At 40.7% G+C, this 16,808-nt stretch overlaps 2 protein-coding genes across 2 annotated transcripts in view; both read right to left on the bottom strand.

The window, feature by feature from the left end:
• The window catches only part of LOC144112608 (uncharacterized), a 33,948-nt gene extending 30,873 nt beyond the window's left edge, over positions 1-3,075 (bottom strand). The window contains exon 1 of the mRNA XM_077645406.1: positions 3,061-3,075. Coding sequence (XP_077501532.1) covers positions 3,061-3,075 — 15 coding nt within the window. The remainder of the gene's footprint in view (positions 1-3,060) is intronic.
• A 7,639-nt stretch (positions 3,076-10,714) lies between these two features.
• On the bottom strand, positions 10,715-12,458 carry LOC144112598 (uncharacterized). The gene has a single exon (XM_077645394.1). It carries the CDS (start codon positions 12,347-12,349, stop codon positions 11,639-11,641), a length of 711 nt encoding a protein of 236 aa, XP_077501520.1. The 5' UTR covers positions 12,350-12,458; the 3' UTR covers positions 10,715-11,638.
• Between the last annotated feature and the right edge of the window lie 4,350 nt (positions 12,459-16,808).

Here is a 16,808-nt window from a genome sequence, read left to right as displayed (position 1 = left end):
GAGATATCTGTATATTTATGCAATGGATTGGGTCTAGTAGTAAGCTCTTCTAGTGCTGCATACAGCTCTGGGCAGACAAAGGAGTTGACAGGTACCGTTTACTTGATCTGTGTTTTCTACTTGCCATTACAGTGTGTGAAAGGCCCAACAATGGGAAGTTTTGTGGGGCGATAATTTTCTACAAAAGTGAGTAGCGCTTTCTGCTCTACCTGGTCCTGTGGAAAAAATGCGCTGGTGTTAACGTGACCAGCAATGACGACCAAACAGGAAATTGTCATGTGCGTGTAACAGTACTATCCTCTCTCGTGCAAGTATCGCTAATCTCTCCCCTCAGTTTCCACCAATTGGCCCATTCTATGAAATGAAAAGTCTTCCAGACACAAGTACAAGGCTGACGTGACATGCAAGTTTAATACAATTGGCATACCACGCCATCTCTAATCAGGTACGTACTTGTGCAAAGAGAATAGGTCACAGCGAAACTCGTCCAAACAATAGTAATAATACCATACCAATAACAGAGAAAAATGACTAGATCTTTTCTTTCAGTGTAATGAATCTCAGTGTGAACAGCAGATCCCACCTCAAAAGATAACACATAGTTAAGGTGATGACAAGAAGGATAGAAAGTGAACCATTTGAAAAGTTTCCACAAAAAACTGAATATACCCTGTATGTCAGGCAAGCATTGCCAGATATTTTTTTTTCAGGGGATAAATTTCTGCAGAGTAATAATCTGGCACTGAAAGAGAAGAAATTCCCCAAGTATTTAGGAATTTCCGAAACAAAATTGAAACTTTGTAAAGCAGAAATGGGAGACGCTTAAACATACAAAAATGGTAAAGTAAAAAGTGCCTCAGTAGTGATCTGGTATCTCTCTGTATCCTCTTTCTTATCCATCTGCTACAGAGTACAATAGCAATCACCCCAAAACACACCTTAACCCTTCGACACGTTATGTGCACAACAGCACATAAAGCAAACTCGCAGCTTTTTCCGAGAGTGGGCTGCATCTAGTAGCCTTTCTTTGTATTGAGGTGAACTTCACATCCTTCATAATGCAAATGCGCTAGATTTTTTTTATGCCATACAGTGAATGCAGTGAATATTTTGTGAAACAGTGAGCGGTATAGCATATCGTCCGCCATTCTTCTGCAAAAATATTTTGCCACCATTTTAGCATAACTCTTTGCCTCAATGTCAAATGTAATGCTCACCTTCGAAATAGAAATTATTTTCATGGACCTTCGGGAGTTTACCTTCTAAGCCAAAGCATATTTATGTCGCTATTTTAGTCAATTACGACACTTTGTATAAAATTTCGCACCTTCTTGCCATATTATGTTTGATTTTTGCGGTGGAAAACTGACAGGCTGTCTTCATAAAAACCTGAATATATCATTTAGGTTGAAAAATATTCCATTTCAATGAAACAAGAAATGGTGCATTCCATACATAACCATTTTTGTTGCAAACATTACAGTGTAACTGTGAGCTAACACTGCCCAACAAAGTGAAAACATCGATGCCAGTTAAACATTTATCGTGTGCATACATATCGAGCTGCACTCTAGTAATACCACATTGCATTTGTCCACAAATTTTTCACACAGCAGTAATGCAACCAGATCATGGGGAATAATTTTTAAGTGTGCAGTTCTGGTTGCTGCTCATATAAATGTTAATTACCCTAACTTACGTAAACGACTACTGATATACAGAATGAACACTTGGCATATTTCTCCAAACCAACAAACAAAACATCTGCCCACTGTTGTGACACTAGTGAGGGAATGCAACCACACACAGTAGTACTCTTGAAGGCACAGCGCTGAGCAGTGCAACAAGCGATGCCAGAAATCATTTTCTGGGGGGTGGGGGTGCTAAAAGTCACACAAATGGCAAACGAAAGATTGCCAGTGCTGTGGAGTTTTAAAGTACAGGACACAAATAAAAGGCATTAGTACTGCAACAAACAGTCAGTATGTCAAGACCTGTTTTTGGCAGCAGGTTTAACAAAATACTCATGGGAAGCAACCAACAACACACAGGAAGAAATAAAATGGAATCTGAAAACACACTGAAAGACTTCTCGCCACAGTGCAGTGAATGTTTCTGAAAGCACATCAGCTGAACAGTTTATGATGAATCGCAGCAATTACAACACTGACATCAGTGGTGACAGACCCAATAGCCTTCTTGTCATTAACACCCATTGAAAATATGACAAGGCTAGCTTCAGTAACATGTGCAGCTTACAGAGAAGCTAACTCAAACCACAATTTCAGCACAAGTGCTATTCAGACAAAATGGCTGAATATAGTGAGGACACAATATTCTACAAAATATGCCATTTGCATGCAACACAGGAACAGTGATCTGTCAAGTGACACCAGTTCTTCAAATTTTTTGTTCAAAAAACGTAATTCTTAAAGCCTAAATACAAAAGCAAGCCACGTAATCTCGAGGCTCAACTTTTGTTCTCCCCTCTCATACGTTTTGCTAGCAGTATTCCAATGCCAAATTGAAAACACAACACATCCGAAGTTTTCAATTTTGACGCTAAGCAAACAAAGCTGCAGTGATAAACGGCAGTACTCCAAAACCATTTTTAAAAATTTAGGGGTCATCAATTGGACTGATGTGGAGGGCATGTGATAGCCTTTGCGTTTCATTCACCAATGTATTACATTAATAATAATAATAATTTGTTTTCGAAAGAAAGGAAATGGCGCAGTATCTGTCTGCAGTATCTGTCCCGTATATCTTTGAAAACCTTAACTGTGCCGTAAGGAAAGGGATAAAGGAGGGAGTGAAAGAAGAAAGGAAGAAAGATGTGCCGTAGTGGAGGGCTCCGGAATAATTTCGACCACCTGGGGATCTTTACCGTGCACTGAGATCGCACAGCACACGGGCACCTTAGCGTTTTGCCTCCATAAAAACGCAGCTGCCGCGGTCGGGTTCGAAGCCCGGAACTCCGGTTCAGTAGCCGAGCGCCCCAAGCACTGAGCCACTGCGGCACGGCAATGTATTCAATTCCGATTCTATTTTTTCACTCACCAACACTCCAATCATGATTACATTCCAATTATGCAAAATCTGTCACAATATTATATTGCAGAAATGCCATCTCTAAAAATACAAGTACACTTGGGACAACAAAATTCAACAGAGAGTCAGGCCACATTTTTTTCCCCATCTTCATCATAAACCTGAGAACTAGTACCAGCAATAAATATATTAGACACACTGCCGCTGAATGCTTTTCTTCAATGGGAAGTGATGCCACCCCATATGTCAGAATATTTTTTTTTCGTTCACGCAAGTCTGGAAGTCCAATATACTTGTGGCTCTAGAAGAAGAAATGGAATAGCTCAGTACCAGTGCAGTACAAGAGCATGTGTCAGTGTCTCCTTCAGGCAAGGAGCGCGTCAACATTAAACAATGGTCGCAAATAAAACTAGCTACCGACATAGCTTAAAAAGGAACACTTGTCATAGGTCACCTAGTTAGCATGCTGCCAGCTGGTTGTCAACAGGACAGCTACCAAAATGCGTTCCAAAGGGCACCAGAGAACTCAGCTGTTCCTTTAGTGTCCTGGCTCTTTGTGGTGTTTTAAACTGCACTTAACTGAGAACGCCTTAGAGCACAAGTCACAATGGAATGGTTTTTCATGCCTATGGGATCGCACATGCACCATAAGGGTTACCTTTTGTTCAAAGGCCATGGGGCACAGCTGGCACTAGAAAGGCTTCTCACCAGTGTGAATGCAGACGTGTCTTACCAAAGTATCTTTTCTAGAAAAGGCACTGTCACGAAAACTGCAACGGTATGGACGATCACTTGTATGGGTGTGCAGGTGTCTGACCAGGCTGTCCCTTGTTGCGAACGCGCTATCCCAGTTACTGCAATGATACGGGCGTTCGCCTGTGTGGGTGCGAATATGCGCTACGAGGTCAGATCTCTCCTGGAAAATCTTGCCGCAGTGGGTGCACTGGTGAATTTGCTTGCCTGTGGGCTTGTCCTGGTGAGTACTCATGCTTGTACTAATGGATGGCACACTGTGGTTGACAGGGTGCTTTTCATCAGGTGGACTTTGTCCAGGAAACATGCAAACGTTGTGGTCTCCCATGACTGATCCTGCATTTCAAAACCACAGCACTTTCATCAAAACCTTGCGCCCAAGATGCCACAGCTTGCTTAAAACTAGTGAAGAAAAGCCATATTTAGAATGCAGAGTCTAGGCCCCTCAGTCGAGAAGAACTGTCCAGTGGAAGTAAATCTTCAAATTTTTGGGGTTTATGTCAGGGACATGGCAACATAGCAAAAAAATAATTCCCACCAACTTCGATGCCCAATTATTAGGAGTCTGCAAATATTTAAATTGCAAATATGAACAAAAAATTTTAAGATATAAATAAGCAAACATTGCACAGACTTCTTTTTTTAAAAAAAAGTGTATAGCCTTTGCAACCAGAAGATAAAACACTATACTGACTCAGCACTACACAATATAAAATGGTGTGCACAGAACTGTATATTGTGTGATTAGAAAGCATTAACCAAGGTTTTTAAATATTTCATGATTTCCAGCTCTGATCCTTTTTATGTGTAAAGGAGGAGAGATCAAGCTAACAGAAACAGTACTTAAAAGGATACCATAGGTGATGTGATCACGCAACATGAGAAACAAAATGAAATCAATGAATTCATATGAAGCAACATTTAAAGGTAACATGATGGGTAGCAAAACATAATTCGAATTTCCAGGGATTGGAAGATACTACCAATTTATCCAATGCTGGAGTTATAAAATGCCCTCTCCCACATCACTGATAAAAAAATTTGCGGTAAATCCTTGAGAGGAGGCTCACAGTGCAAACAGTGATAAGCCCGTGACAAATGTGCAGTTTCGGCATACTGGAAGAACAACACAGACAAAATTGTTTCCCTAAAGTCCTCACAAATCAGTTTTCCTTTTCCTATTAATAATATGTTAAGTTGCAGAGGTATTTCTCACATATTGTGAGGCATATTTTGGGAATATTTTCTGGATGCAATAATTGCTAGGGCCTGATACGTCCAATCTATTGGTTCAGTTGGATCCAGTGAGGTTCAAGTGGTCGGTTGGCTACAACACAACTGGAACCAATTCGAACATCCAAATGGAACCAGTTGGAATGTCCAATTTGTTCCAAACAAAATTCCCAAACTTTTTTTTTTGACTGTGGATAGTGTAGCAGGGGGTGGTAGAAAGTTAGATGGCCTGATGAGATTCAGAAGTTTGCGGGCATACAGTCGGCACAGCTGGCAAAGGACAGGGATAATTGGAGAGGAATGGGAGAGGCCTTTGGCCTGCAATGGTCGTAGTCAGGCTGCTGCTGCTGCTGATGATGATGAAAAGATGTGTTCTCATTCTGTGATAGTTTGAAGCAGGTGGTCACGCATCATGTTCACAGCTCGTGTGATGTGACCAACCCACCTGCAGAAATTTGCTAAACATCCAAGCCAATCGGTGCCCGCGTGATAACGGTCGACCCGATGAATGACAGAAACAAATGCCTTTGTACAGTTTACCAGACACTTTAAACTTAATGTTTGTATAATTTGCTCAGATATTTTGGTTCTGCCATGAAACGAAAGTCAGCACAATATTCGATTGCTGCTGACTAAATATTTCAAAATTTTTGAAAATTAGAAACTCTCAGATACTAAATTCTCGAACTGAGTACGAGCCGAATAACAAACATGTTCAATTCGAAATAGAAATTTCGAATATTTACACTCCCACCCTTATTTTCAATATCGACATCCTCTCATAAGTCTGTATCTGACGCAACTTCAAGGCCTCAAACCGTTCCGACTCATTCCTGTCACTAGAGTACCATTTTAGAACTAAGGTATCAAAACAAGCAAATGAAAGCACACATGAAGTACTCTTGCCAGAGCTATTATTAATATTATTAAAGAAGATCATTAATGTATAGGGGAGTTTAACGTCCCAAAGGAACTCAGGCTATCAGGGACACTCTAGTGAAGGGCTTCGGAAATATCGACCACCTGGGGTTCTTTAACGTGCACTGACATCGCATAGTACACATATTAATAAACAAGAGGCATACATCAAACACTTTTCCGTTAATTTTATGACTGGCTTGAGACGGTTCTCAAAGCGTGCTGCAAAGGGTATCATATATATAGGTAGCAGCCATTTTCAGCAAAAAAATTCACAGCAGTAGTAAAAACAGACACAAATTTAATGTGCGCACATGAATGAACTGTGACTGGAGGGATTAAAAGGTGCACAGTTGTGAAGTGAAATTTCCTTCTTTTAATTCTGCATACAGTTCGCATTTCACCTGGCAAAAAGCGCATGTTACCGGCAGACCGTAAGAGTGCAAAACCCTCCTATCTCAAAGCTGGTTCATACCTCGTCGCATACCAAACTAACATACACTTAGTAATAGACGTAAACATAGTTTCCATGCTCAGACACAAACTTTTTAAAAATTACACTTAAGGATAAGGACAATTTATAAAATTACAGGTAAAGATGAGGACGCTACAGTTCATTCCGCAGACACGTGCTATTAACACAAACCGAAAAATGGAATTGACGTCAAGGTTTGAGTTAAACTCGTGTAGCAACACATACTGGTTACCCAGGTGGTGTTAGTAGTGCTATACACATAAGAATATCATCAGACTTCTATGTGCACTTTGAATTAGCAACCAATTATGGCTTTTGCTCAAGAGCAGGTAAAACAGAATAGGTTAAAGTTCCACACCGAAAATCTGCTTGAACAGTAATAAAAGTTGTTGCTGTAGCTCTGGTAGAGATACTTCATAAAGCCTCAGACATGACTCAAGCAAAAACAAAAAACAGCAGAGAAAATAAACAAAATAATCAGAAATGTGCATGGTACTGTAACAACAAAGTCAAGTAAGGCAAGACATTTCCAAAAACTAAAAGCCCTTTAGCACCAGAAGTGAGATCAAGGATGGTTCACCACACATGCATCCATTCAATGGCTACTCACTGCACAGAACGTATTACTTTTACTGCACCTTCTTAATTCAGCAAAAATCTTGAAATATTACGGAAAAAAATATTCTGCTTGCTCTATCAAATGACAACAAGGTGACCTGCATACTTATATCCTTATTTATGCTTAGCCCATCTTGCCCATGGTATCTTAAACAATAGCCATCATTGATCTCCCAGTATCTGTGCTCTCAAAAAATGGGGCATCATGCACTCCGCTTTGTCCGTATAGACAACGTTCTGAGGCCTGTAAGCAAGCTCTTTTACAGACTATGAACATCAGGCCATTGAGGCTATGAGGGTTGGGGAGATTTGTAATTGCAGGCTTCTTCATCTGGTAGCATGTATTCCTTGGCTCATTGATATTAGCCTGCAAAGTTGAGAGAAAAGCAGGATAAGTAAAATAAAAACTGCAATGCCCTAAGCAGCGATTTTAATATGCTTTCTTTATATATGACTCCACATTGGACAACACATAAAAAGAACTCGGGACCATTCATTACTTAAAGAAGCAAAAGAAATGAAAGAATCTGGACAAGAAAAAATATGCAAACAGGCACTGTGCTCAGCAACTACTCAGCTTATACTATGGTCACAAATCTGTGCCTAGAGCAGCCCTAGGCTGCAGCCAACATTTGGAGGTGTGTGGTTGTAACTCTAGACTTGGGAGATGGGGAGCAGTGGGGCTTAGTTTCTGCCAAAACAAGGTACCTATTAGTTTCCAATAATTTGTTACGTTGGTTTTCTTTGATGTGCACCGACACCACACAGCACATAATTTCTTTGTATTCAACTTCTTTCACAATGTAGCCACAGTAGCCAGGATTTAATTGCACTTGGCAGCCAAACGCCACAGCCACTTTGCCATCGCGGCAGTTTGCATATGTGTTTTGTCGCATACCACACCACCTCTAATAAGGAACATACTAGCAGGAAGACAGGACACTATGAACAAACATGTACGACATGAACAGAGCGAAACATGCCAAATGTGTTTCTTTGTTGCATCCAGTTCTCTTCGTGCAAGTACGTATTTTAATAGAAATGTGCCCGCTCACCCAAACAGAAGTATTAAAGGGGCTGTGAAGGATGCTCTAATAAAGTTGTGGCATGCATGGGATATTGAAGCACGTCACTCCACGAATAGTGTTTAGCAAGGCATATTTAAATGTGCTTTGTAAAGGCTGAGTTATCTGTAGTTAAATTCGAATTTCAGCGCCTTTCCCCCTCCTCTCGTCACTTTTTGCACGCTGGAAGGTAGGCGCTCCTTCGCCGACCCCCCTCTGAGAGCGAAGCTTCCCGACACACAGGAGCAAAGCGGCTTATTGGCCGCCGCCACTGCCTGACGTCTGCAAGAATCTAGCCAATGGCCACCTCTCACCTTGTCTGCACAGATGCGGGGGACGCAGGAGGGTGCTAGGATGAAAAAGTCGCCGGGAAGGGCTCGTCAATTTTGATGCGTGATTGTGGGTCGTCTGCTGCGTGTAGAAGAGTATTATTTGGCTCATGTTTTCATGGCAACACAGTGCAGTGATTAAGCGCGTTAATGTGCTCTCCTCGGAAGACGTTTCGGAGCCCCTTTAATACCACAGCAATACCCGGAAAAAATGACCAGATCTTCTATTTAGCTTAAAGAATACTGTGAATAGCACATCTCGCCTCAAAAGATAACACAGTGTTAACGTGATGACTAGAAGGATGTGAAGTGAATGATTTGAAAAATTGTAGGAAACTGGTCACAATGTACTCAGCATGTCAGGCAAGCATTGTCAGATTTTTTTTGTGCAGGGAATAAATTTTTCCACACTAATCATTTGAAACTGAATGGGAATCAATGCACAAAGTATTGAGGAATTTCCGAAACATATTTGTTCAAATTTTGTCAAGCAGAAATGGGAGATGCTTAAACACTGAAAAATGGTGAAGCATAAAGTGCCACAATAATGATCTGGTATCTCTCCGTTTCCTATTTTTTATCCCTGTCTGCTACAAAGTGGAATAGCAACTCGCTCTAAAATACACTTTAACCTTCCGACACGTTAAGGGCACGATTGCGTATAAAGCGAACTCAGTTTTTTCAGAGAGTGGACAGCATCTAACAGCAATTTCTTTGTTTCAGGTGATTTTCGAATCCTTCAAGTTACAAATAAGCTAGTTTGTTTATGCCACATAATGAATAATTTCACAAAACAGTGAGCGGGGTAGCAAGTCATCTGCCATTTTTCTGCGTACATATTTTGTGGCCAGTTGTAAAACGATTTGTTTACTCTCAACGTCAAGCGTAATGTGCACTTGCAAAAAAAATTTATTTACGCGACGCGTTGCATATTCACTTTATGAGTCGCGGCTTATGTGCGTTGCTGTTTTCATTAATTACGACAGTGTGTACACAACTTCCCACATTTCCGCAATAAAACATCCAGTGGTTTGCACTGAAGAATTAACAAATTGTCTTTCTTAAGGCATGAAAATACTATTGAGGCTGAAAATTACTTAATTTTGATGATAACAAGAAATAGCACACCAAAGGGACACATAAGACAATTTGAATCCGACACAAATCGATATATCACCACACTACCAACATAACATATAGGTGTCACCACTAGCAGCCGTCTTTGCAAGCAAACACGCAGCGCATCAAGACAATTTTTTTCATGTGGATCGCTGAGGGTACACTGCCATTCTCTTACAAGCAGTCACTGCGGATCTGTTTTGATCCTGATGTCTTGAGTATGGATCAGGTGGAGAGAACATTTTTCATCACATTTTTTTGGCAATAAATGCATTTTTTTTGCTGCTGGAGACACATCAGTATAGCAAGAAAGAGCCACATAACCCGTTTTATTACAAACAATACAGCGCAACTGTCAGCTAACACTGCCCAATAAAGTAAAGACAATGATGCTAGTTTATGACCAGCATACATGTCAAACAAGATTATAGCTGCACTCTACAAATGCTGCACTGTATTTCTCCACAAGTGTTTCAGACTACAGTAATGAAACCACAGTTTGGGGAGTAATTTTTAAGTACGCAGTTCTGATTGCTGCTCGTCCAAATGTTACCAACCCGAACTCAAGTAAATGACTGCTGATGGAAAGAATGAAAGCATCTTTCTCCAAGCCAACCAACAAAACAACTGTCCACTGTTGTGTCAGTAGTGAGGGAATGCAACCACACAGAGTAGTAATATTGCAGGCATAGTGCTGACCAATGCAGCTAGTGACACCAGAAATCATGGGGAGGGCTAAAACTTACACAGATGGGAAACCAAAGAGTACTAATGCTTTTGAGTTTTAATGTACAGAGCACAAATAAGGAAATAAGCACTGCAAACAGCAAGAATGCCGAGACGACATTTGGCAGCAGGTGTAACAAAACACTCATACAAAGGAACCAAGAACACACAAGAAATAAAATGTAAACAGAAAACATGCTGAAAGACTTCTCGATGCTACGAAGTGATTGTTTCTACAAGCACATCAGCTGAACAGCCTATGATGATTCACAGCAATTACAGAAACACTGACATCAGTGGTGACAAACCGTATAGCCTTCTTGTCATAAACACCCAATGAAAATATGACAAGGCTAGCTTCAGTAACACAAACACCTTACGAAGGAGCTAACTCAAAGCACAATTCCAGCACAACTGCTATTCTGACAAAAAGGCTGAGAATAGGCTGCAATATTCCACAAAATATGCCATTTGCACGCAGCACAGAAAGAGCAATCTGACAAGTGACACCAGTGCAGTGAAACTTTTTCGTGCTTTTGGTTAAAAAGATTAGTTCTTAAAGCCTAAAAACTGAAGCAAGCCATGCAATCTTTTGTTCTCTTCTCTCATACATTCTGCTAGCACTACCAGAGTGCCACACTGAAAAAACAACACAGCAGATTTTCTTTTGACGTTATGTCAATAGAGCTGCTTCAATAGGAATCCGTAAAGTGATAAAACATCTAAGCAACACAAGTGTGCTGAGGGGAATAAATTTCAATAAACAATAAGGCCAGATTTTCTTCTGATCTTCATTGGAAAGCTGCGAACACGAGGTATAAATCCTGGACACATTATCACTGAAAACCTTTCTTTAATGGGAAGTGATGTCATCCCTATGTGTCACAATTTCCTCTACTCCACAGAAGTCTGGAAGCATAGTAGGCTAGTGGTTCCAAAAGAACATACGAAATAGTCCAGTGCCAGTGTAGTGTCAGCATTAAAAATTAAACAATGCTTGCAAATTAAACTAACTACGGACATAGAGTATCATTTGGTTTATGGAGTTTAACATCCAAAAGCGACTCAGGCTACGAGCGACGCCGCAGTGAAGACTCCGGTAGCTTCGACTGCCTGGGGTCCTTTAAACGTGCACCGACATCGCACAATACACATGCGTTCAACATTTCGGCTCCATTGAAATGCGGCCATCACAGCCAGGATCAAAACCTGGTCTTTCGGGACAGCAGTCGAGCACCATGACAGCATAGCACGCTTCTCATAGGTCACCCAGATAGCATGCTGTTATCTGGTTACAACAGGATAGCTACCAAAACGCGTTCCAAAGGGCATCATGGAACACTGCTATTCCTTCAGTGTCTTGTCTCTTTGTGGTGTTTTAACTTCCACTTAACTGAGAACGCCTTTGAGCACAAGTCACACTGGAATGGTTTTTCACCCTTATGCGACCGCACATGTGCCACAAGGGATCCCTTTTGTGCAAAGGCCATGGGGCACAGCTGACACTGGAATGGCTTCTCACCAGTGTGGATGCGGACGTGTGTTACGAGGTGGCCCTTTTCTACAAATGTGCTGCCACAGTGGTCACAACGGTATGGACGATCACCCGTATGCGTGCGCTGGTGTCTGTCCAAATTGCTCTTTATTGAAAATGTGCTGCCACAGTGGTCACAACGGTATGGACGATCACCCGTATGCGTGCGCTGGTGTCTGTCCAAATTGCTCTTTATTGAAAATGTGCTGCCACAGTGGTCACAACGGTATGGACGATCACCCGTATGGGTACGCAGGTGTCTGACCAGGCTGCCCCTAGAAACGAATGCGCTATCACAGTAACTGCAACGATACGGGCGGTCGCCTGCGTGGGTGCGAATGTGCTCCACCAGGTGTGATCTCTGCTTGAAAATGTTGCCGCAGTGGGTGCACTGGTGAATCTGCTTGCCTGTGGGCTTGTCCCGGTGAGTACGCATGCTTGTACTAATGAATGGCACACTGTAGTTGACCGGGCACTTTTCATCAGGTGGAATTTCTCCAGGAAACACACCAACGTTCTGGTCTGCCATGACTGATCCTGCATTTCAAAACAAGAGCACTTTCATTAAAACCTAGGGCCCAAGATGCCAGAGCTTGTTTATGACAAGGAAACAAAAGCCAAATTTAGTATCAAGTCATATCTTATTTTCCAGCAAACATCTGGATGCAGAGTTTGGGCCCTTCAGTCGAGAAGGACTGTCCAGTGGAATTAAATCTTCCAACTTCTTGGATATATGTAAGGAACATGGCAAAGAAATAATTCCCACCAACCCAAATGCGCAATTATTAGTAGTCTGCAAATATTTAAATATTGAATATGAATAAAAGATGTTATGAAATATTAATAAGCAAACATTGCCCGGAGTTCTTTTTCAAAAAAGTTCAGGCCTTTGCAACCAAAATATAAAACACTATACTGACTCAACACTGTACAAAATACGATGGTGTGCACAGAAATGTATAGTGTTTTATTAGACAGCATTAAAGGAGTGTTTTAATAATTTCTGGATGATTTCCAGCTCTGAACTTTTTATATGTAAAAGAGGAGAGATGAAAGTTAGACACAGTAAAAAAAAATAAATTGAATTTTTAAAATGAAAATCGCCGCTTTTTGACAAACATGTCCCCTTAATAATACGCAACAGGTGATGTGATCATGCAATATGAGTAACAAAATGAAATCAGTGAATTCATATGATCCAACAATTGAAGGTAACATTATGGGTAGCAAAACCTCATTAATTCCAATTTCGAGGGACTGGAAGAAATTACAGATTTATTCAAAGGTTGAGTTATAAAATGCCCCCTTCCACATCACTGACAAAAAAAATGCAGTGAAGCCTTGCAACGAAGCTCAATGTGCAGTGATAAGCCATGGCAACTGTGCAGTTTCGGTGTACTGGAAGAACAAGAGACACAGTGTCTCTCTAATATAATCACAAATCAGTTTTTGTTTATCATATTCATAATATGTTAAGTTGTAGAAATATTTTGCACCTATTGTGAGGTATATTTCGTGAATATTTTCTGGATGCACTAACTGCTAGGGCCTAATGCATCCAATTTGTTGGTCCAGTTGGATTTAGCGAGGTTGATTGGTTGGTTGGATAAAAACACGACTGGAACCGATTGGAAGATCCAACTAAAACCAGTTGGAATGTCCAATCAGTTCCAACGGAAATTTCCATAGCTTTTTTTTTTTACTGTTGCTACAGTAGCAGGGGGCAGTAGAAAGTTAGGTGGGCTGATGAGATTCAGCAGCTTGCAGATATATCATGGGCACAGCCGGCAAAGGAGAGGGTTAATTCGAGAGACATGGGAGAGGCCTTTGGCCTGCAGTGGGCGTAGTCAGGCTGCTGCTGCTGGTGATGAAAAGATGTGTTCTCAATCTATGATAGTTTGAAGCAGGTGGTTACCCGTCATGTACTCAGTTCATGTGATGTGACCAACCCACCAGCAGAATTTTGCCTGATGTCCAAGCCAATCAGTGCCCACATGATAACGGTCCACCCGATGAAGGACAGAAACAAATTCCATTGCACAGTTTACCTGACAGACACCTTAAACTTAATATTCAGATAATTTGGCAATATTTTGGTTTTGCCATGAATGGATTAACGAAAGTCAGCATAGTATTCGATTTCTGCTAAGTATTTCAAAATTTTCCAACATTCAAAAACTGTTAGATACTAATTTCTTGAACTGAATATAAACCGAATAACATATTATATTTATAATAGAAATTTCAAATATTTACACAACCATTCCTATTTGCAATATCTACAGCTTCTCATATGTCTGTACCATGACTTAACTTCAAGGCCTCAAACTCATTCCTGTCACAAGATGAGTAACTATCTAAACAAATCACAATTTAGGCCTTTAGAGGACTAAAGGTAGCAAAACAAGCAAATGAAAGCACACAAAAAAGGCTGTGGTTATGGTCTGGATAAACCTGAAGTGACGTGATAGCTACAGCTGGCCGAGTGGAACTGGCTCAGTCGAATTGCAAAGTCAGTCCTTCGCTGCTCCGTTTCACTGGACACCAGACACCAAATATAATGTGCATATAAAAACGAACTGTGACTGGAGGGATTAAAGATAGCATAGTTGTGAAGCGAAATTTCCTTCTTTGAATTCTCCCTACAGTTGGCATTTGAGCCAGCAAAAAGCTCATGGTTACTAGCAGACCGTAAGAGTGCAAAACCCTCTCATCTCAAAGCTGGTTCATACTTTGTCACATATGAAACTAACATACACATTGTAATAGAAATAAGCACGGTTCATGTAACACAAAAAATTTAATAAAAATGCATCTAAAGATAAGAATGCAACACTTCATTACACAAGCAGACACATATTGCCAAAAACCTAGAAATGAAATAAATGTCAAGGTTTGTGTTAAACGCATGTAGGAATAGATATTACTTAGCCAGCTAGTGTCAGCAATGTTATACAGATGAAAAATATCAACAGACTTCTATGTCCAACCACAAAAAAGCAGATTATATTGCAAACATTGAATTAGCAACCAATTATGGCTTTCAGGTAAAACAGAACAGGTTAAAATTCAACACCGAATTTCTGGCTGAGCAGCAATAAAAGCTGTTACTGCAGCTTTGGCAGAGATGCTCTGATCATAAAGCCTCAACCATGGCTAAAGGAAAAAAACAAGAAACAGCAGAGAAAATAAACAAAATAAAGAGAAATGCACACGCATAGCACTGTAACACGAAAGACAAGGCGAGACATTTCGAAAAATTAAAGGCCCTTAAGCACCAGAAGCGAGATCTCAAGGATGGTTGACCAAAGGCACATGCATTCAATGGCTACTCACTGCACAGAATGTATTTCTTTTACTGAACCTTATTCTTTCAGCAAATATCTTGAAAGATTATGAAAAAAAAAATGTTCTGCTTGCATTGTGCTCCATCAAATGACAACAAGGTGACCTGTATACGTATACCCTTCTTTATGCTTAGACCATGTTGCCCATAATATCTTAAACAATAACCATCGTTGATGTCCCAGTATCTGTGCTCTCGATAGAAAGGGCATCATGCACCCCATTTGTCCATATACACCACGCACTGAGGTCTGTAAACAAGCTATTTTACAGACTATGAACATCAGGCCATTGAGCCTATGAGGATAGGTATTGAAGATTTCTTCCTGTGGTAGCATATACCCCTTGGCTCGATATCAGCCTGCAAAATTAAGCAGAGAAAAACAGTGGAAGTAAAATACAAACTGCAGTGCCACGAGAAGAGATGTTTGAGCACTTGCTTTAGAAATGACTGTACAACAAAACACAAAAAAATTACTCTGAACTAACCATTAGTTCTCGACGCAAAAAGATAGGAAAGATAATGGACAAGAAAGAAAAAGTACTATAGGCATCTTGCTTATGATATGCCTACGTAGGTTTGAACATGACATTTGCTGTATGCTTTAGTGCCATGCCACATAAGGTATCTTCTACAATGTTTGTAATTTAAGCCTTGGTGACTGGGCATGTTGGATTTGAAGACTGATTTGGTTTGCCTGCAGAGTTTCACCCCTTTGGATCACTGAATATGCTCTTCTACAGAATGTGAGCAATAAGCTATATGCATTTGCATACAGCTTGACCGCAGTTGATTTCAAAACATTCTTCCGCAAGCATCTTGTCTTCTCAGCATTGATTATAATGCTGCAAAATAAAGAACAGCAAATTAGCTCATGCAGAAGCAAAGCTTCAAAGCCATAGCAGCATTCTTTGTATGCATGCTTTGTGTATTCCAATACTCAAGTTCATATTGAACTTGGAAGGCGAAGGGATCTGGCTGTACTCATAGTGCAAAAAAGACAAGGCCTGATGTACTGTGTTTTGTGTGCAAACCCCAGACAATGATTGCCCAGACAATGCATTTGAACGGCCAAGAACACTGAAACACTTGGAAATGTTAATGTTCGCAAGAGTTGTTCAGAAAGGTGCATTGCCGACAGCAGGCGCTTCTTGGCTTGTCCGCACTGTCTTGTAAAATAGGCAGAGCAAAGCAGCATAAGCCTCACACGATGCCGCAAGCAGAGCTGCTTCCAGTATAAACAATGATAATATCTTAGTCATGTCCAATAGAAGTGGTAGAAGCATATTTCTTGTGGCATAATAGTGGATAACAAAACAAATTCATTTGGTAGAAAGGAACTCTTCACTTTATAAACCGCTCAGTGGTAGACTGTAATTTGTGCCCACTCTTAACGTTTTTCAGTGTCAAGACCTGATTGGTGCTGCAAGTAGGGACTGCTGACAATAAAGCAGTACCGGAACGACACTCATGGTACACACTGCATCACACGGTTGTTCCTCAAAGTCAGATCACTCTATCGAATTCTGCTCTGCAGTCCCTATGCTTCCTGATCTAGAGTTTTAGCACACGCACAGTAACCTAACTCATGCAGATATTTACAGGACAGACTTGAAGTGTAGAAGCATGCATTTAAAAAAAG

This window comes from Amblyomma americanum, unplaced genomic scaffold (assembly GCF_052857255.1).
Source record: "Amblyomma americanum isolate KBUSLIRL-KWMA unplaced genomic scaffold, ASM5285725v1 scaffold_428, whole genome shotgun sequence".
Taxonomy (NCBI): domain Eukaryota; kingdom Metazoa; phylum Arthropoda; class Arachnida; order Ixodida; family Ixodidae; genus Amblyomma; species Amblyomma americanum.
Note: the sequence above shows the minus strand (reverse complement) of the source record. Positions and strands in the feature narration are given on the sequence as shown.